Raw genomic sequence first — 21,637 nt, 5'->3', positions numbered from 1 at the left:
CTCATCTTGCCAGATTTATCCCATCAGATGGGGTGTCATTTCTTATAGGCCCTATCGTCTGGCATAGCAAGGAAATATATGTGTGTATATACTAACCTGTGTATATCCACGTATCTATACATATTTTAATATGTAATCATCTATATCTATATAAAGGTAAACATGAGTTCATGATAATGTCTCCAACTGTAATCCATTCCCCACGTGGATCATTCTAGCCTTCTTCCCTTGCTTATCTGTGAACTCCCGCTTCAACAGTGAGAAAGCTGTCTTCTGTCCTCTGCCATCCATTTACTTATTTGTTTAATTCCAGTATACATGTATAGTGGTATCAAAATTGTTAACCTGTACCCCTCTGGGAAATGACTTTTTCAACTAGAATACAGTGCTTATGAGCAATTCCTTCTGACTTTAATCCTGCAGACTTCACTCATTTCCAAAATTACTTAGAACAGCACCTTTTCCTTCCACCCTATTTGTTGAGGTTTCATATATTTGTCATGCATGCTGTTTTCTTGTCGTGGTCTACATTCCTTCGTGGAATCCCCCAATCTCTTAAATAATTTTTAATATTTGCATACATTAAGTTCCACTCTTCATGCTATTTGGTTTTTGACAGATGCAAGAAGTCATATGTCCACTATTATAGTATCACACAGAATAGTTTCACTGCCGTAAAAATCCCCTGTGCTTTACCTTTTCATTCCCTCCCCCTAAACTGCTGGCAACCACTGATCTTTTTAGTAGATATATAGATTTGCCCTTTCCAGGATGTAATATAATTGAATCATGCAATATGTAGATTTTTCAGACTGATTTGTTTTACTTAGTAATACGCACTTAAGATTTATTTATGTCTGGCGGCTCATGCCTGCAATCCCAGCACATTGAGAGGCTGAGGCAGGTGAGTTGCTTGAACCCTAGGAGTTCAAGACCAGCCTGGGCAACATAGGGAGACCCTGTCTCTACTAAAAACAACAACAACAACAACAACAACAAAAAAACACAAAAATTAGCTGGGCGTGGTGACATGTACCTGTAGTCCCAGTTGCTTGGTAGGCTGAGGTGGGAGGCTTGAACCCCAGAGGCGGAGGTTACAGTGACCTTAGATCGTGCCACTACACTCCAGCCTGGGTAACAGAGCGAGACCCTGTCTCTAGAAACAAAAAAAAGATTCATTCATGTCTTTCTGTGACTTGATAGCTCATTTCTGTTTATTACGGGGTAATATTCCATTATATAGATGTGCTATAGTTTATTCATTTATCTGTTGAAGGACATTTTGGTTGTTTCCAGTTTTTGACAATTATGAATAGCTTGCTTTTTTAAAAAATATTATTCATCTTCCAAATCTTGGTTCATAGGCCACTTCATGTGGTTTAACCTTAAGTGGTCTAAACTGACTCCCTAAATATAGAGCATTTGTTTCTACGTAGCATAATTTAGTTTTAGAGCATAAAGTTAATTATTAGTTTGTGTCTGTTGTAAGGCTGCAGTGCTCTTTGAGAGCAATAGATACCTCTTTCTTATTTATCTAACCACCCAGCGTTTATTTTTTCTGTACGTGATTGGGCATTGCTTATTAACTTCAGTGGAATGATAACCTGGCAGAGGAAGAGGCAGGGGAAGGGAGTACCTTGAATTGGAACTAGACTTAATGGAAAGAAGTTCTACCAGGAGATGGAGTGTGGTATCTGAGGGTTGTAATTTTGAAGATCATAAAGGCCAGAGAACAGATGGCATTTTAGTCAGGTATTTCAGGTGATATTTTAGTCAAGCATTTGGTATTGTGACAGGGCATTGTGGCTAATGGTCTTACTTATAAGTCTAGGCGGTTCAGCAGAAACCAGGGCTTCTGTTTCTAGTGCATCATTTCTTCTTTGGTAAGAGACTGATAAGAACAATTCAGGCAACTCAAAGAGGAACTCAGCTATAGGTTTAAAAAAAAGAGAGAGATCTAATTCTGAGAATTGGGCAAACCAGTATCAAAGACAATGGCAAATGGCAAATATGATTTGACAGAAAATCTTACTTTTGAACCCTGGCTTCTTAAATTTCTTCTTGTGTATAGTTTGGATTGGTTCTAGGGCTGAGGTTTAGTATTAAGTAGAAAGAAAATAGCTTCAAAGTTCAGGAGCTAAAGAAGATACCTATTCCGTCTTTAGTTAGTACTTAGAAATTATTTTAGAAAATGATTGCCTCTAGTTGGTTAAGACTGATAATAATAATTGCAGTCTTAAGGCTTTGGTTGAGATAGAGTACAAAGATAAGCACATTGACTGGTTTATTTAACATTCAGACTCTTTAGTTGTGATTTAATTTAATTCCTCTCCTTCCCATGGTGATTTAATCCAATGCTAAATATAGAATAGAGGAACAAATGTTTTTAAAGTAGTGGTTTAACTTTATTTATTTACTTTTCAGTTTTTTTTTGTAGTTACCTGAGGCAATAATGAATGTTTTGAGCCTTTACTAATGCCTATTTGGCATGGATACTTGTGAAAATTATTGAAAGGTGAACAAGCTCCAGTTGATAAATTGTGGGTAATTGTGGAAGATGTTTTTGTTGTGAGATATTAGAACTATCATCATTACCAAAAACTGTTCAGTTTTTATCAGGTTTATGTATTTTGAGTATATTTTAACATCTGTTGAAACAATATAAAGAATAGGGTTTTTTTTGTTGTTTTTTTGAGATGGAGTTTCGCTGTTGTTGCCCAGGCTGGAGTGCAGTGGTGCAATCTTGGCTCACTGCAACCTCTGCCTCCCGGGTCCAAGCCATTCTCCTGCCTCAGCCTCCCAGGTAGCTGAGATTACAGGTATGCGCCACCATGCCCGGCTAATTTTGTATTTTTAGTAAAGATGGGGTTTCACCATGTTTGTCAGGCTGGTCTCGAACTCCTGACCTCAGGTGATCCACCCACCTTGGCCTCCCAAAGTGTTGGGATTACAGGCGTGAGCCACTGTGCCCGGCCAAGAATAGATTTTTAATTACATATCAGATTTTTAATTAGGTAAGTATGAGAAACTTTGTAGAGTGGATATTGAACCCATTGCTACTTGTTCTGTATTAATAGTTTTTGAATATTCTAAAAGTAATATATTTAATAATTTTTAGAAAATTATAGAAGAGCTGATTTAAAAATCGTGAATTGGGTAATATTTAGGATCCTTACCAAATATGATATGCAAGATTAGTATGTTTTGGGGTTGTGTGGGTATGCGTAGATCTATGTACAATCTTTGTCAGGTTTTTGTGCTAGTTAAAGAGAACTCATGAAATGAGTTGAGAGTTTTTGTACCCTTGCTCCTTTTTCTGCAATTAGAAGGATCATTAGCAGAGAATAATATGTTCCTCAAGGGTTTGAGAGAGGTCAACCTTATGAGCAACTGTATTTGATGTCTTTTATTTGTTCCTTTTTAACTAATTTTTTAGGATTTTCAAATCTGGCTTGAGTTATTTGGATGATCTATGTTTTTCTAAAAATGATGTATTGGATATTTAGAATTTGTTGCTTTTGAGTTCTTATTTTTTTTTTTTTTTTGAGACAGAGTCTCGCTCTGTCGCCCAGGCTGGAGTGCAGTGGCGCAATCTCGGCTCACTGCAAGCTCCGCCTCCTGGGTTCACGCCATTCTCCTGCCTCAGCTTCCCGAATAGCTGGGACTACAGGCGCCCGCCACTATGTCTGGCTAATTTTTTTTTTTTTATGTATTTTTAGTAGAGACGGGGTTTCACCGTGTTAGCCAGGATGGTCTTGATCTCCTGACCTTGTGATCTGCCCGTCTCGGCCTTCCAAAGTGCTGGGGTTACAGGTGTGGGCCACCGCGCCCAGCCTGCTTTTGAGTTCTTTGTAAATAGTCTGTTAATTTCACTCTTTAAAATTTTTCTCTATGGTGTTAGCTATTTGTGTTTCTTAGTAACTTTTTCTTTTGCTTTGTGTGAGATTTGTCTTTTATGTTTTTTTTTTACTTTTTTTTTTTGAGACGGTATTTTGCTCTTGTTGCCCAGGCTACAGTGCAATGGTGCGATCTCAGCTCACCACAATCTCTGCCTCCCAGGTTCAAGCGATTCTCCTGCCTCAGCCTCCCGAGTAGCTGGGATTACAGGCATACACCACCACACCTGGCTAATTTTGTATTTTTAGTAGAGACGGAGTTTCTCCATATTGGTCAGGCTGGTCTCGAACTCCTGACTTAAGGTGATCCTCCCGCCTCGGTCTCCCAAAGTGCTGGGATTACAGGCATGAGCCACTGTGCCCAGCCATCTTTCATGTTTTCAAAGAGTTGGACTTTAGATTGATCAGTTCTAACATTTTACTTGTTACATATTAATTTGTTTTAGGATATTTTCTTCCTTTTTTCCTTGTTATGAAATGTTGCCAGCACACAATATTATATAGAAAACAATATAATCAACCCTTACTCACAGCCCCACTCAAGTAATAAAATATTGTGTATAATTGAAGCCCACTGTGTACCCTTGTACCCTGTCTCCACCAGAGGTAACCACTGTTGTGAATTTGGTGTTCATCATTCCTATTCTTGTTTCTATATTTTCAGTACAGATAGATGTTTTTATAAAGAATACATAGTTTTGCATGTTTTCGGTCTTTATATAAATGTTACACTGTATGTATTATTCTGAAACTTGGCTTTTTTTCATTCCATAGTATGTTTTTGAGATCTTTCAATGCTGATTTCTATATTCTATATTCTTCTTTTTTGTTGTTGTGTAAGAGTCCATGGTATGAGGCTGGGCACGATGGCCCACACCTGTAATCCCAGCACTTTGGGAGGCCAAGGCAGGTGGATTGCTTGAGTTTAGGAGTTCAAGACCCGCCTGGGCAACATGATGAAACCCCGTCTCTAATCCCAGCTACTCGGGAGGCTGAGGCAGAAGAATTGCTTGAACCTGGGAGGCGGAGGTTGCGGTGAGCCAGGATTGCGCCATTGCACTCCGGCCTGGGTAACAAAAGTAAAACTCTGTCTAAAAAAAAAAAAAAAAAAAAAAAAAAATTAGCTGGTCATGGTGGCATGTGCCTGTAGCCCCAGGCTGGGATGCAGTGGCACGATCATGGCTCACTGTAGCTTTGATCTCCTGGGCTCAAACAATCTTCCCGCCTCAGCCTCCTGAGTACTTGTGAGTTCAGGCGCATTAAATTTTATTTTTAGTAGAGAGGAGGTCTTGCTGTGTTGTCCAACCTGGTCGTTAACTCCTGAGCTCAAGCAATCCTACTGCCTTGGGATTATAGGTGTGAGCCACCTCACCCAGCCAATATTTACTTTTAATAATTGCAGCAATATACCTCACAATATAGCTTTGGATTTTATTACATTTTTTTTCTTAGCTTTGTTAGTTTTGTCATTTTTGTGTAATCTGGTATTGTTTTTGTTCTTTAATGTATTTTAAATAAATCTAAAAGGTTGAGGCCTTTTATTTAAAGTTCGTTGTTGATTTTTGGCTTTACTGCGTTTTTGTGAAGTTAATATGCCTCAAATTATTTCCAGTTTTTGGAATTTGAGAGTTGATCAGTGAATGCTCTGAAAGGTGTTATATTTGCTAGATAATATTTATCCATTCAGTATGGTTCAAAGTTGTTCTTTAAAAGATTATTGATCTATCATATGTTGTTGGTGGCAGGGTAATGCCTCTTCCTATCATTTTATAACTCAATCTCCTCCTTATAATCTTTTTTTTTTTTTTTTTTTGAGATGGAGTCTGACTCTGTCTCCTAGGCTGGAGTGCAGTGGTGTGGTCTCGGCTCACTGCAACTTCTGCCTCCCGGTTTCAAGTGATTCTCCTGCCTCAGCCACCCGAGTAGCTGTGATTACAGGTGTGCACCACCACATCTGGCTAGTTTTTGTATTTTTGGTCAAGACAGGATTTCCCATGTTGGCCAGGCTGTTCTTGAACTCCTGACCTCAAGTGATCCGCCCACCTTGGCCTCCTAATGTGCTGGGAGTACAGTCGTGCGCTACCACTCACAACTGTTATAATCTAATATTTTTTACCTGATAAATTTTTATATTGCCTACGTTTATGAATGTTATGTTTTTATTACGTATGGATACTTTTATAAAATGTCCTTGTTTTACCACTTCATGCCCATCATCATGACAAAATTCTAAGGTCTGGTAACATTAAGTATAGTCAAGGTTTGGAAGAAATAAGAACTCTCAGTGCTACTGCTGAGAGAGCATATTGGTAAAAATTATATATAGGAGTTTGGTAGTATTCTCTAAAGCTGAAAATATGTATGCTCTAACCTTCTACTTTTAGGTTTGTTCTTCACAGAAACTTTTGAACTCATGTGCAACAATATTCATTGTGGTTTATTTTCTAATCATACAAAATTGTAAATCGTGTAAATGCCTACAAAGAGGAGAATGGATTACACACTGTGGTATATTTATATGCTGCAATGCTATATAGCAGTTAAAATGAATAAGCTTGATTTAAATTATCGACATGGTGTGTGCCTGTAGTCCCAGCTGCTTGGGAGGCTGAAGCGGGAGGATTGCTTGAATCTGGGCAGTCGAGGCTGCAATGAATCGAGATCGCACCACTGCACTGCAGCCTGAATGGCAGAGTGAAACTCTGTCTCAAAAAATAATAATAATAAAAAATTATCCACATAGTTAGATCTGAAGAACATATGGGCAATATGATACTTTATAGATAAACATTAAATTCATTTGACAGTATAGCATAGTGTTTATGAACATATTTAATACATGTAAAAGTGTAGAAATATTAACTGAAATGATAACGTGAAATTCATGATAGTATTTGCCTCTGGGGAGAGAGTGAGAACAAAGGAAGTGTCAACTTTATCTTAAAAGTTTATCATTCATGAATAAGAAGAAATATCTGAAACATAAGTATATTTTGGAATATTCCTAGAATTCAAGATTCATGAAGAAGAAATATCTGAAATATAAATAAATATCCTTTGGAATATTTCTGGAATTCAAGAAGTGCTGTCACTTTTTAGTCCTTGCCTCCAGCTTGTGGGATTATGATTGATCATCTTAAAATGTTTTTTATACTATTCTGTATTTTCTGTATTCTGCACAATGAAACATGTTTCTCTGTTATGATCAGAAAGCAAACTTTAACTTGAAAAAACCCATTTGTCTTTTGAGTGGGACACTTAAATTCCATTTTGGCCAGTATTAAAATTGCCCAGTGTATTGCCTTTTTTCTCTGCTATGTAATTGCTAATCTCATTAAGCTTTTCCTCCTCTATTTGGCTTTTTCAAAAGATAATTCAACCTATTGTCATAAATCTTACATATTGAGTTTACTTTTCTGTTTTATAGGTTAAAGAAGAGATGCTATTTGAAGCTTTAGTTACAAGGAAGACGGTGACAGTGGGAGAAAAGCTTATTTTGCCATACAAGTTGGCAGAGGTATGATGGATTTTCTTTGAAATGAAAGCATTCCGGACATTGTTAGAAGTTTAGGTTTGAAGTTTGGGTTTTCTCTTAACAGCATGAAAATGACAATGGCAAAAAGTTTTGATTGAAATATTTTCTAGGCCTTTAAATTTAATTGTGAATTTTCCATTGATTTAGAAACTTAAATTTGAATGTGATTGTGAGAAATAGGCTTGTATTTTTCTCCAAGGATCTTAACCTCTTCATCATTTCCAATTTTCATATTACTAATGTGGGGTAGATAGATGGTAGGTAGAATTATAAATGAGCAATATTTGACCCAATTAATTATTCTTCTTGAGACAGTTTCTTCTAGCACATCATACATTTTTGGTTAACTTTTTCGGTTAACTTTTTCATTGTTGGCTACTTGTTCGCAGTTCTTTCTGCTTGTATTTTTTTTTTCTTTATCTCTAAAAGGTAGAGTACCCTAGGACACAGTCTTTGTTTCTTCTTCTCTGTATTCTTTATTGAGGTTATCTTACCCAGTCCCATCACTTTAAATACCATCTGTATACTGAGGCTCCTAGGGATACTTGTTGCTACTATTATACCACTCAGATCTATAGGGGCAGGAAAATTATTGAAAAGCTACTACTTTGTGGAGTAGTTTTATGAAAGTGATGACAAGTCAAATTATTATAATTATAAAAATTGGACAGGAATATGAAATTAGAAGATTAGAAGACAGGTGAGGAAATTGTGATTGAATTCTAGAGAATGTTTTTTAAGCTTGACATTGATCCATTTATCTCACCTTCTGTGTCTCCAAGTCCACATTTCTTCTTATGTCATATTATAGTCTTCCACTGTGAGAGCTTCTTTCTAAATGAAAAGAAAGCCAAATCTTTGTTGGACATTGATAGACTGGATTAAGAAAATGTGGCACATACACACCATGGAATACTATGCAGCCATAAAAAATGATGAGTTCATGTCCTTTGTAGGGACATGGGTGAAATTGGAAATCATCATTCTCAGTAAACTATCGCAAGGACAAAAAACCAAACACCGCATGTTCTCACTCATAGATGGGAATTGAACAATGAGAACACATGGACACAGGAAGGGGAACATCACACTCTGGGGACTGTTGTGGGGTGGGGGGAGGGGGGAGGGATAGCATTAGGAGATATCCCTAATGCTAAATGACGAGTTAATGGGTGCAACACGCCAGCATGGCACATGTATACATATGTAACTAACCTGCACATTGTGCACATGTACCCTAATACTTAAAGTGTAATAATAATAATAAAAAGGAAAAAAAAAGACAAAAAAAAAAGAAAGCCAAATCTTTAAGAGTTTTATATAGAGAGATGAGTTCGGAGGCTGTGGTAGTGAGAATGATATTTGCTTTGCAGAATGGTGACATATTGATAGGGAGAAATGTATGGATTTAAAAAGAAAAAAATTTGATTAAATCAGCAGGACCTAGTAATGACTTGAATAATGGGAAACAAGACAAACAAAGGAGGTGTCAAGGATGAGTCCTGCATTTCTGGTTTACACAGCTGTAAGAATATTGGTACCCTTCAATGACATAGGAAACACTAAATGAGATCTTGTTTGGGTGGGAAAATATTACTTGATATTTGGGTTTATTGAGGTTAAGCTATGAAAGACAGACATGCATTTCAGAGAAAAGGGCTGAAAGTATAAAATTTGGAGTTACAGAGTAAACAAATAGGTATCGTATTGGCCTATCTGGATTCTATGACTATGGTATTTTATAAAAATGGTACATTATGTAAACCATAAATACTGTAGTTAGACTTTAGTTTTTATCTTTGTCTGAAGGTCTTTTAACTAAAAAATTCAACCCATTCATAAAATTTATTGTGATAATGTTTATATGCTTATTCTATGTCTTATATTTGTTGATTTAGTTTTAAAATATTGTACTTTTCCTGAATTTTATCAGATTATCTTCATTTTTCTTTTCTTTCTGGGGAAAAAAATACAGTGGTATTCTGTTATATTTTCATTCTGCCATTGGTTTTCTTGATAGTTGGTTCACCTTATGCACAGATTCCACATCCAAGGATTCAACCATTTGCAGATTAAAAATATTCTAAAACTCCACAACAATAAAAAATAATACAGGTTTCTAGTGTTGAAGATAGAGAATTTGGTACCAGTCTTCTTTCTGCTATGTAGGCAGTTATTTTTTGGTCTAGGAACTTGAAGCTTTTTTTTTCCTTCAATATTCAGAAATTAATTCATCACCTATGTGGTAGGTTGTAGTATTACCTTCTTTTTACAGGTGTATAACCAGTAGCCTAAGAGGTTAAGTAACTTAGTCATGATTATGCAGCTAGAATAAGTAGAAAAACTGGAATTGGAAGATACTCTAGTTCTTAATTATTACTATTTTCTTTATACTTCAAAACGGAGTTATAAATATATACCTGAATATACAAGCTTCAGAATAAGCCCCTAGATAATAAATATGCAAATTACTAGGATTTATATTCTTCTAAGAGCTAAGACTCAATTCTGTAAGACATGTGCCATACTCTACTCCCTTTTTTTTTTTTGTAAATTTATGCTTTCTAAATGATGAAATTCTTTGTTTTTTAAGAACAATTTCAGACTTACAGGAAAATAGAGCAGATAGTATTGAGAATTTTCATAAACTTGGAAAGCTTAGAGTGAGGAAAAAATAAATTTTGTAACTACATAATGAGGGAATTGTTGCTGTCTTTGAGGATGGAGTAATTCTAGAAGTTTCTGTGGGTGACAAGCCGAAGACAACTACCAATGTAATTGTGGTTGTATTAGTGTATGTTTTAAGAGGGTGATTAGGATTCCACAGAAATTAATGGCTTTTTCCTAACAGATTTATTCCTCTGCCTAGAATACTCTTACCTACTGTAACTGGCAAAGTCATTTGTTTGTAAACTTCCAATTATACCTTCTTTCCTAGGGGGAATATATATCCCGATTTTTAATAAACATGTTTTGAACTGAGTGACCTACATTTTGTTTCTCTTATCTTTAATGGCAGTTTTAACGTAGATTCTCTGAGTGGGACTAATTGAATGAGTACATGTGGAAAACTTCAATTGGCTGGGTGCGGTGGCTCACGCCTGTAATCCCAGCACTTTGGGAGGCCGAGATGGGTGAATCACCTGAGGTCAGGAATTTGAGACCAGCCTGACCAACATGGAGAAACCCCGTTTCTACTAAAAATACAAAATTAGCCAGGTGTGGTGGTGCATGCCTGTAATCCCAGCTACGTGGGAAGCTGAGGCAGTAGAATCACTTGAACCCAGGAGACGGAGGCTGCCGTGAGCCGAGATTGCGCCATTGCATTCCAGCCTGGGCAATGAGAGCCAAACTCTCAAAAACAAACAAACAAAAAACTTTAGTTATAGATTTTTTATTTTGAGAGAAAAATTCATTTCTAATTCAGGATAGTAAGTTTCTTTCTTGAATGGGAGCAAAAAACTTTGTCATAGTATCTTAATCATTGTCAATTCTACATGCACTTGTAATCCTTTTGTTTTTCAGGCTGTGACAGTGAGGAACTCCATGGCTAAGTCTCTATATAGTGCCCTGTTTGACTGGATAGTTTTTCGAATTAATCATGCACTTCTGAATAGTAAAGATTTAGAGCATAATACCAAGGTAATGATATATTGGATTATAATATGTTTTTCCCTGAAAGCTATTTTAATAAACTGGTTAATACATGAAATTTAAAAACACAGAATTATATAGAGTAATAAGTAAGAAATCGCTTTTATTTGTTATTTATTACCCTGTTCAGAAGAATTGTTCTGTGTGTCTTTCCAGACCTTTTTTATTATGTGTTTTTACCTCCCGAACGTGTATATTCAGAGTTGCTTTAAAAAATGTAAATAGAATCATACTCTCTGTATTCTTTCAAACATAAATATATGTATTTTTTTACCTAGAATCTCTTGAAATATTTTCTGTCTCATTATATATCTGGACCTGGCTATTTAAAAAAAGTTATAAATATATAGTAAGATGTGTACCATAAATCCATCCATTAAAAATAGATTTTGTTTTATTGTTATAAACAATGCTGTAACAAATATTCTTTTACTTACCTGTGTATACATTTCTCTAGGATAAAATTATCAAAGTGGGATTGCTGTTTTTTTTTTTTTTTTTTTTTTTTTGAGACGGTGTCTTGCTCTCACCCAGGCTGGAGTGCAGTGGCATGATCTCGCTACAACCTCCGGTTCAAGCGATTCTCCTGCCTCAGCCTCCTGAGTAGCTGGGATTATGGGTGCCCACCACCACACCCAGCTCATTTTTGTATTTTTAGTAGAGACAGGGTCTCACCGTGTTGGCCAGGCTGGTCTTGAACTCTTGACCTCAGGTGATTTATCTGCTTTGGTCTCCCAAAGTGCTGCGATTATAGGCGTGAGCCACCGTGCCCTGCCGATTGCTAAGTTTAAGGATAGATACATTTTAAAAATTTGACACTTTCCAAAAAAGACTGTACATTTCCATCAGCAGTGTGTGAAAGCACCTGATCCCCTACACCTTTACCCACATTGGATGTTATCAGGATTTACATCTCCTAATCTGATAAGGGGAATGGTTTCATTTTATTGCATTATTTTTAATGATAGATAAAAGTTCCGCATCACCTCGTGTTTTTGCTATTTTATTTCTTCTCTGTATTTTCAAAATAACTTTGTGTTATTTTTGTCTTTTGTTTTGTCTTTTTGATACTCCTTTTTATTTTTATTTTATTTTAAATTTAATTTTATTTTTGAGACAGTGTCTCATTTTTTTTGCCCAAGCTGGAGTACAATGGTATGATCTTGGCTCATTGCAACCTCCGTCTCCTGGGTTCAAGTGATTCTCCTGCCTCAGCCTCCCAAGTACCTGGGATTATAGGCGCGTGCCACAATGCCTGGCTAATTTTTGTATTTTTAGTTGAGATGGGTTTCACCATGTTGGCCAGGCTGGTCTCAAACACCTGACCTCAAGTGACCTGCCCTTCTTGGCCTCCCAAAGTGCTGGGATTACAGGCGTGAGCCACCAGGCCTGGCCTACTCCTTTTTAGAAGGCATTTATTGTGGATATTTGTGGAGACCTATAGTTTGATATATATTGCAATTATTTTCTCTCTTAGTTATTTACTTTTTAGATTTATTTATACCATCTTTTTCTGATTTTATGTTGTAATTTTTTTGCAGTTAATTCTGTCATTTTTCTTGTTTTTAGTTTTGCATTTTGTATATGTATTTTACTACAGAGGAAGGCCTCTTCTAGCCCAAGATTATAAAATATTTATTCTTATATTTTTATAATTATAATTTTTTTATGTTTAGACTTTTTGTAACTATATTTTTAATATGGCAGATTATAGGTATTTAATCATTTCACATCTAGTTGTATTTTCTGGGCAGCCTTCATGGACTAGTCCACCTTGTCAGACTGATTAAAAATGTCACCTTTTAAATTTAATCCTATTGCCTTAAATGTGAAATTGCTCTTATGTTAATTTTTCATGCTTCAGGTAAACTCACAGTCATAAAAATTAATTTAAATTGTAATCTAATTTATCAAATTGATTTATTTTTGAAGGGCATTATTTTAATTTTTTTAAGGGCCTAGACTTAGCAGAATTAAACAAAATACTCTTAGTACAGGCTTTTAAAAAAGATCTTACTATTTTTCATTCATTATATCAGTTTGCCCGTTGTATCTCTTAGCACCAGTGGAGAAAAATTATTTTCATTTAACCAAAATTGTCATACAACTGTATTTCTAGAATGGGTTGGGGTGGTGAGAAAAGTGTTCATATGCAGGTATTAGAGCCAAATCCACAGTAAGAAGTTAGATTATTCCTAGAAGTGCAGTAGAAGAATAAGCATTTATGTTCTGTATTCTACCAAACAGCTGAAAGATTTGAATGTGGTTGACTTTAGGGAGCAGATCTTGATGATGAGGCAGGGATTGCTGTCTTTTGTTGTAATCCTTTTAGCACTATTCAACATTTTAAACCTCATACTTTTTTTTTTTAATAAATATTTTTAACTTTACGAAACCGTATGTTCTGGCCGGGCACGGTGGCTCACGCCTGTAATCCCAGCACTTTGGGAGGCCGAGGCGGGTGGATCACCTGCACTCGGGAGTTTGATACCAGACCGGCCAACGTGGTGAAACCAGTCTCTACCAAAAATACAAAAAATTAGCCGGAATGGTGGTGCGTGCCATGGTAAACCCAGCTGCTGGTGAGGCTGAGGCAAGAGAATCGCATGAACCCCGGTGGCAGAGGTTACAGTGAACTGAGATCACGTCACTGTACTCCAGCCTGGGCGACAGATCGAGACTCCGTCTCAAAAATAAAAAAGAAACCATACGTTCTGACATCTAGTTTCACTCAGTCTTCATGAGGCTGATAAAATAAACTAGTTTGCTTCTTAATGAAGAATTCTATGTATTGGGATGTAGAAGTCGAAATAGGAAAAATTGCATTGTCCTCTTGGTATAGCCAGGAGTAACCTACCTCTCTTGATCCTTCATTGAAATAACCTTTTGATTTCCTCACACTCTGTTTTTTTCCATTCCCTTTTAGATGTTAGGGATTTCTGAGGTTTCTTAAGATAAAAGGCCACTAACCTTGCTTCACATATTTCTGTAATCTATAGATTATATGTATTAACAGTTTGGATATATTTTTTTAATTAGGATAAAAGTAAGATAAAGATAACTGAAATACTTTTAAGTCATGATATATTTTGAATACTGGCCAAACACAATCTCCTGTGCACTGCTTTAGAGGAATTGAGCATTTTGTTACTTATGTTGTGGATATTATTCATTAAATGAATTTAAACATTACTTTTAATCAAAACTTTCTCTTGTTTTACAGACATTGTCTATTGGTGTTCTTGATATTTTTGGGTTTGAAGATTATGAAAATAACAGCTTTGAACAGTTCTGTATTAATTTTGCTAATGAACGTTTACAGCACTACTTTAATCAGCATATCTTTAAATTGGAACAAGTGAGTACCTAAATATGTATACACTTGTCCCCCCATCACACATATCTTTGAGTCATATTCATAATAATTCACTTTATTTTTTCACACATTTTATTGATTTACATAGTGTTTTTATTAAATATTGAAACGTGCCTTTACAAACAAGAATAACCGAAGTAAATTGGCTTGGGAACAAATACCGTTGCCTCTTTGTATATGTAAACTCAACTGATGGGATTAGAAATGTGAGATAAAACAGAGTAGTCTGGTAGCTTCAATTGTTTATCATAATATCAGTTGTGATATTTTACTAAAAGAGTGGAGAGCACATAATAAGCATTTTAAATCTTGTCTTTTCTTTTTTTGACTGAGTCTCGCTCTGTCGCCCAGGCTGGAGTGCAGTGGCCCAATCTCGGCTCACTGCAAGCTCCGCCTCGCAGGTTCATGCCAGCCTCCTGGCTCAGCCTCCCCGAGTAGCTGGGACTACAGGTGCCCGCCACCATGCCCGGCTAATTTTTTTGTATTTTTAGTAGAGACGGGGTTTCACTGTGTTAACCAGGATGGTCTCGATCTCCTGACCTCGTGATCCACCCGCCTCAGCCTCCCAAAGTGCTGGGATTATAGATGTGAGCCACTGCGCCCAGCCTAAATCTTGTCTTTCAATACAAATATTGTGGTCCACATATCATTGTAAGCAGATGACAGAGGTTTTATAGTTCCCTAAATAGATTTGCTGGCTGGGCATGGTGGCTCACGCTGACAATCCCAGCATTTTGGGAGGCCAAGGTGGGTGGATCTCTTGAACCCAGGAGTTAGAGACCAGCCTGGGCAGCATGGCGAAACCCTGTCTGTACAAAAAATATAAAAATTAACCAGATGTGGTATTGCATGCCAGTTGTCCCAGCTACTCAGGAGACTCAGGTGGGAGGATCACCTGAGCCTGGGAGGTGTATGTTGCAGTGAGCTGTGTTTGAGCCACTGCATGCCAGACTGGGCAACAGAATGAGACTGTCTCAAAAAAAAAAAAAAATTGCTTATATATGCTTATTTGATTGCACCTTTGTTGTTTTTGCAGGGGAGTGTGTTTTTTTAGAGATGGGTCTTCTTGCTCTGTCGCCCAAGCTGAAGTACAGTGGCGTGATCTTGGCTCACTGTGTCGACCTCTGGGGCTCAAGGAGTCCCCCCACCTCAGCCACTCAAGAGCTGGGACCGCAGGTGCACGTCACCACACCCAACTAATTTTCGTTTTTATTTTTTGTAGAGACAAGGTGTCACTATGTTGCCCAGACTGGTCTCAAACTCTTAGGCTCAAGCAGTCCTCCCACCTTGACCTCCCAAAGTGCTGGGATTACAGTCAGGAACTACCACTCCTGGCCTTGAATGAACCTTTGATTAAAAAGATGTGTGTGTGTGTTTTGTTTTGTTTTTATTGCTGGTGTTGATTGTTTTTTTCTTTTTTCTTTTTCTTTCACACAGGGGTTTGGAAACAATGATGTTGATTTTTAATTGCTACCATGGGCTTGGTCACTGTGTGTAATGCTAAGTACAGTCAGTCAGTCCTCCTTATCTTTGGGTTTTACATCCAAGCATTCAACCCATGGCTGATACAAAACTGCTGATACAAACCTGCATATACAGAGGGCTGACTGTACTAAGCCATTTTATATAAGAGACTTGAGCATCTGTGGATTTGGTATCCACAGGGAGTCCTGGAACCAATCCCTCGAGGATATGGAGGGCCAACTGTATGCTTGTTTGATTGCTTTGGTCTCTTAGTTCTAGGATGAGATAGAGGAGCTTAACAGAATCTCAAGTCAATACAGAGTGTAGATACAAAGAAACTAGGTATGGAGAGACCAAGATGGGTAACTAGATATTTCTTATGAGGATCTCAAGATTGATTAAGTTAGTATAAAAAGAGTGTGCTTTTGGCTGGGAGTGGTGGCTCACGCCTGTAATCCCAGCACTTTGGGAGGCCGAGGTGGGCGGACGAGGTCAGGAGTTTGAGACCAGGCTGACCAACATGGTGAAACCCCGTCTCTACTAAAAATACAAAAATTAGCCGTGTGTGGTGACAGAAGCCTGTAATCCCAGCTACTAAGGAGGCTGAGGCAGGAGAATCACCTGAATGTGGGAGGCGTAGGTTGCAGTGAGCCGAGATTGCACCGCTGTACTCCAGCCTGGGTGACAGAGTGAGACTCTATCTCAAAAAAAAAAAGAGTGGGCTTTCAGTTTCCATGAGAATTATTAGGGTAAAGGGAGGGGCAAACAAAATGTGGACTTTTTCTCCAAACCTTCTCCAAAGGTTGAAATCAGTAATAGGTTTACATTGTACCCCAGAATTTGTGTATGAGGACATAGGCAGACACAGGTTTCATCAAACTGAACTCAAGGGAAATAGTTAAGAATAGAGAATGAACAGAAAGACTACAACAGCTAGCAGGTCTACAGAAAAGAGGGAGAAAAGATCTTTATATCATCAAGTCTCCTATCATTGGATCTTGTTGCTGTCTTAGCTTTTTAAAAAAGTGCCTCTATTTTGCTTAAAGGACATAATGGCTGGTTAACAATAGCATGACAATATTAGTCCTGGCCAACTTGATGAATGCTTAAAGTTTTAAACATATAACCTGTTAGCTAGATGCTACCCTAGAGCTTTGGAAAGATAATATTATTTGTTATAATATTAGCTAAGACTTAACGAGTTATGTAGTGTTACTTATCAGTCAGTACTGTTTTTATTCTAGTTTTTCAGATGTTGGCTAAAGCCAGTATTCAAACCTTAACACTCTGGCTCTATAATATTTTCTTTTAATCAAAAGCTAAGCTGGGATTGCCATCCATGTCTATTGAATCAGTCCAAAACTCTTACATAAATCATACTAAGTTAATATTCTTTATCTCTTGCAAATAAGTACATGTGTTAGAAGGGTGAGGGAATGCATTTAGTTTTCTGGGTTCTATATTTTACAGAGCAGAACATCAGTTGCTCTGTGGATCATTAAACAGAACATTGGTTAAATTGATTTTGAAAAAGACAAGCATTCTTTATTGTAAACTGAAATTATTCTTTTCTAGAAGTCTAGATTAGACAGCCAGAAGAAATGCCTTGGCCATAAACGTATTATATATAAAAATAAAAAACTTTAGAGTTTATGGAAAATATGTTCAAAACTACTTGGAAGATGGGTGATTGTCATTTACTTGCTACCCTGAATGTCAGCATTTTGGGCAATGTGGTGCAATTATGGATCAGAATCTTGTTAAGTGTCTTATTTATATGTACCTCATTGGTAACTGGTATGAAATGGGTACTCAGTGATTACTTGTTAAGTTCAGTTGAGTATAAAATAAGTTAAGGTTAAAATTTTTAAAAAGAAGATACAGTATCACAGGTACATTTGTAGGAAAAATCTTCAATATGATGACTGTGGTTTGGTTCTAAATTTTGTCCAAAAGGAGTACATAGGCATATAGGATGGGAAAGAGATGTAATAATTGCCATGCAGGATGTAAATGCTATAATCAGATATAAGGTAAAGTAGTTACACAAAGGATGGGGTTGATTGGAACTACCTGGAAGGCTGCAAAAATTTTCCAGGGTTGATTCTGGCATATAATTTCAAATAGTGAGCTGAAGCTCACTAGATTGTCAATGGGAAAAGATATTTTAGGCAAAGGTAACATTATACACATTGTACTTAAAACAGTGGACTTATATGTCATGCAGGGAAGATTAGAATTTTTCAGACAATGAGAAGCTATTTGAAGTATATTTAGCAGAGGACTTGAATTGGACTGAAGAGCAGTGAACTGGAAAGAAGGAGAAAAATCTATGAACTAGTTGAAGTACTGTCATGTGTCACTTAATGATGAGGATGTGTTCTGAGAAATGCATCATTAGGTGATTTTGCTGTTGTATGAAAGTCATCTTGCATTTACACAAATCTAGGTGGTATAGCCTCCTACACACCTAGGCTATATGATATAGCCTATGGCTCCTAGGCCACAAACCTGTACAGCATGCTACACTGAATATTGTAGGCAACTGCAACACAATGGTAAGTATTTGTGTATCTAAATGTATCTAAACATAGAAAAGATACAGTAAAAATACAATATAAAAGATAAAAAATGGTACAGTTACATAGGGCACCTCCCATGATTAGAGCTTGCAGGACTGGAGGTTACTCTGGGTGAGATTTTGGGTGAGTGGTGATAAAGGCCTAGGACATTACTGTACACACACTAGTTAGACTTTATAAACCCTGTACACTTAAGTTACACTAAATTTATTAATTTTTTTGTAATAAATTAACCTGAGCCTACTGTAATGTTTTTACTTTATAAACTTTAACTTTTTGACTTTTGTAGTAGCCATTTAAAACACAAACGCATTGTACAGCTGTACAAAAATGTTTTCTCTTTATATAATTATAAGCCCTCTTTCTATTAAAATTTTTTAAAACTTTAAAAACTTTTTTGTTAAAAGCAAAGACACATACATACATGTTAGCATGTATACATACATATTACCATAGCATATTAGCATAGGCCTACACAGGGTCAGGATCAAGACGTCAGTAGATAATATGAATTTTTCGTGAGATTAGGGATCCCTGTTGTATATGCAGTTGGTTCTCAGCTGAAATGTGTTTGTGTGGCACATGACTGTAGAATGGGTGAGTGATTCTGAACTGAATCAAGGTAGTGGTAGAGACTGTAATGTAGACTAAGAGACAGACCCAAAGAGGTTTCTGATATTTGAAAGTACAGCCATCCCTGGGTATCCACAGGGGATTGGTTTCAGGACCCCCTGCTGAAGAATACCAAAATCCACAGATGCTCAAGTCCCTTATGTAAAATGGCATAGTATTTGCAGATAACCTATGCACATTCTCCAGTATACTTTAGATCATCTCTCAGTTTCTTATACTTAATACACTGTAAATGGTATGTAAATAGTTGCTATACTGTTTCTAAGTTTATATTTTTTGCATTTTTTTCTCTAAATATTTTTGATATGTGGTCGGTTGGATCTACAGATGTGGAACCTTTTGCAGATATGGAGGGCCAATTGTATGTTTTCTGTTACTTGTATTACTGCCCTCTTTTTTCTTTTCCTTACTTGCTGAGAATTACTCTTCATTTGATTGATTCATCAGTAAATTGAACAACAGTTGTGTGCCAGGCAGTGTGCTAAGCATAGAAGATAGAAAATTTAGAGTGCAGGGATCTTATTTGAGGAGCTCATAATCTAGCAAGTTTTTGTTTCATCCATTTTACTTGTTGTTGTCAGACTAGAAACTTTTGATGAACCTTACCTTGGAGAACAACCAAAAAACTTCAACAACATATATTTGAAGGCATTGGAGTACCTTCAAATAAGTTTTACAGGGCCTAGACTATAAGAAAGAAATCTAGGGAAGTGAGCCCAGCATTTGGGTGCTGCTTTGTTCCTAGAGACATTTCGTTATTTTTGTAGTGTTTCTGATTCTAAAAGGGCTGGCCCTTTAGCTTGAGAGTATGAGGAATTGAGCAGAGTTTTCTTCTGACTCAAAAATAAGGAGGAGGCCCTTGGTAATTCCTATAGGCTTTAGGTTGAGATCCCTAAAGGGTTACATCTCAGACAAAAGTAAATCAGAAGTAAACCTGGCATCAGAAGGACTGAAGCCCAGTTTAAAATCATCTCAGTTCCCAATTAGGTTAAAATACAATTTGTAGTATTAAAATACAATTTGTAGTATTCTTAGCCACCTGCCAAGAGCAAATACAGTCTCCACCAGAAGAAGACATCATCCAACTGCTAAAATTATCTTTATAATTTTTCATATACAGGATCTAACACTCAGTCCAAAACAGAGAGAGAGAGAGAGAGACAGAGGCATAAAGACATACATGGAGGCAAACCAGCATGAATAAAAACCACGAGAAATGTGGCCGGGCATGGTGGCTCACGTCTGTAATCCCAGCACTTTAGGGGGCTGAGGCAGGTGGATCACTTGAGGTCAGGAGTTCAAGACCAGCCTGGTCAACATGGTGAAACCCCATCTTTACTAAAAATACAAAAATTAGCTGGGCTTGGTGGCACATGCCTGTAATCCCAGCTATACAAGAGGCTGAGGGAGGAGAATTGCTTGAACCCAGGAGGCGGAGGTTGCAGTGAGCTGAGTTTGTACCACTGCACTGCAGCCTGAGTGACAGAGTGAGATTGCGTCTCAACAACAACAACAAACTATCCCAAGAGAAATGAGATAATAGTACCACAGTGGATCCAGCCAATGATATTAGCACTAGACATGGACTGGAAACTAACCATGCTTTCAAGAAATTTTTAAAAATAAGGTGCAATATTTTTATTAAAGAACTACAAATTACTTTTAAAAATCCCAAATTGGGGAAAACCTAGAACTAAAAAGTACTGTGAAATTGAAAAGACACAGATGGTTTTTAATAGTAAGATACAGGTTAGTAAAATTAGTAAATTGGAAGATAGACCAGAAGAAAATACTGAGCCTAATGAATGAAGATAAGAAAGAGACTTATACTCTAAGAGCATAGTAAAAAGGTCTAACATGTGCCATAGGAATTTTGGAAAGATGTGTGTGAGAGACGTAGAATAAGTTAGAAGCCGTATTTGAAGACATAATGGTTGAGAATGTTCCAAAACTGTCAAAACAAAAAAACAAACCCAACAAGCATACATTTGAAAAGCTCTTTAAGAATCCAAGACATATTAAATACAAAGATATTTATACCTGGAAAATTATACTAAACCAAAGACAATGAAAAAAGTCTAAAAAGCAGCTAGAGGAAACCAGAGACTACAGATGCTCCTTGCCAAGCTGAAAATATTTTAAGTCAAAAATGCATTTAATGCATCTAAACTACCAAGCATCATAACTTGACATAGCCTACCTTAAATGTGCAGGACATTAAATGTGCTCAGAACACTTATATTAGCCTACAGTTGGGCAAAATCATCTAACACAATACCTATTTTATAGTAAAAATGTTGAATATCTCATGTACCACATATCACCAGCCTAGGCAAAGATAAAGTCTGCAGAAATTATGACAGTTTCACCCCATTGTAAAGTTGAATCATCGTAAGTCAGGGACATCTCTGTCTTTAAAGATACAACAATAAGACTTGGCAGTCAGCCTTTCAGTGGAAATAGTGGAAGCTAGGAGACAATGGCATATTTTCCTTAA

The 21,637-nt window shown here is 36.8% G+C and overlaps 1 protein-coding gene across 24 annotated transcripts in view; it reads left to right on the top strand.

Annotated features, from left to right (window-relative positions):
- Window positions 1–21,637, top strand: part of MYO9A (myosin IXA) — a 307,532-nt gene that overhangs the window by 111,961 nt on the left and 173,934 nt on the right. For all 24 annotated transcript variants that reach the window (XM_055363670.2, XM_055363662.2, XM_055363671.2 and 21 more), the window contains 3 exons: window positions 7,324–7,413; window positions 10,957–11,073; window positions 14,309–14,443. In XM_055363670.2, the coding sequence (XP_055219645.2) occupies window positions 7,324–7,413; window positions 10,957–11,073; window positions 14,309–14,443 (342 nt within the window). The remainder of the gene's footprint in view (window positions 1–7,323; window positions 7,414–10,956; window positions 11,074–14,308; window positions 14,444–21,637) is intronic.

Source organism: Gorilla gorilla, chromosome 16 (genome assembly GCF_029281585.2).
Source record: "Gorilla gorilla gorilla isolate KB3781 chromosome 16, NHGRI_mGorGor1-v2.1_pri, whole genome shotgun sequence".
Classification (NCBI taxonomy): Eukaryota; Metazoa; Chordata; class Mammalia; order Primates; family Hominidae; genus Gorilla; species Gorilla gorilla.
This window is presented reverse-complemented; position numbering and strand designations above follow the sequence as displayed.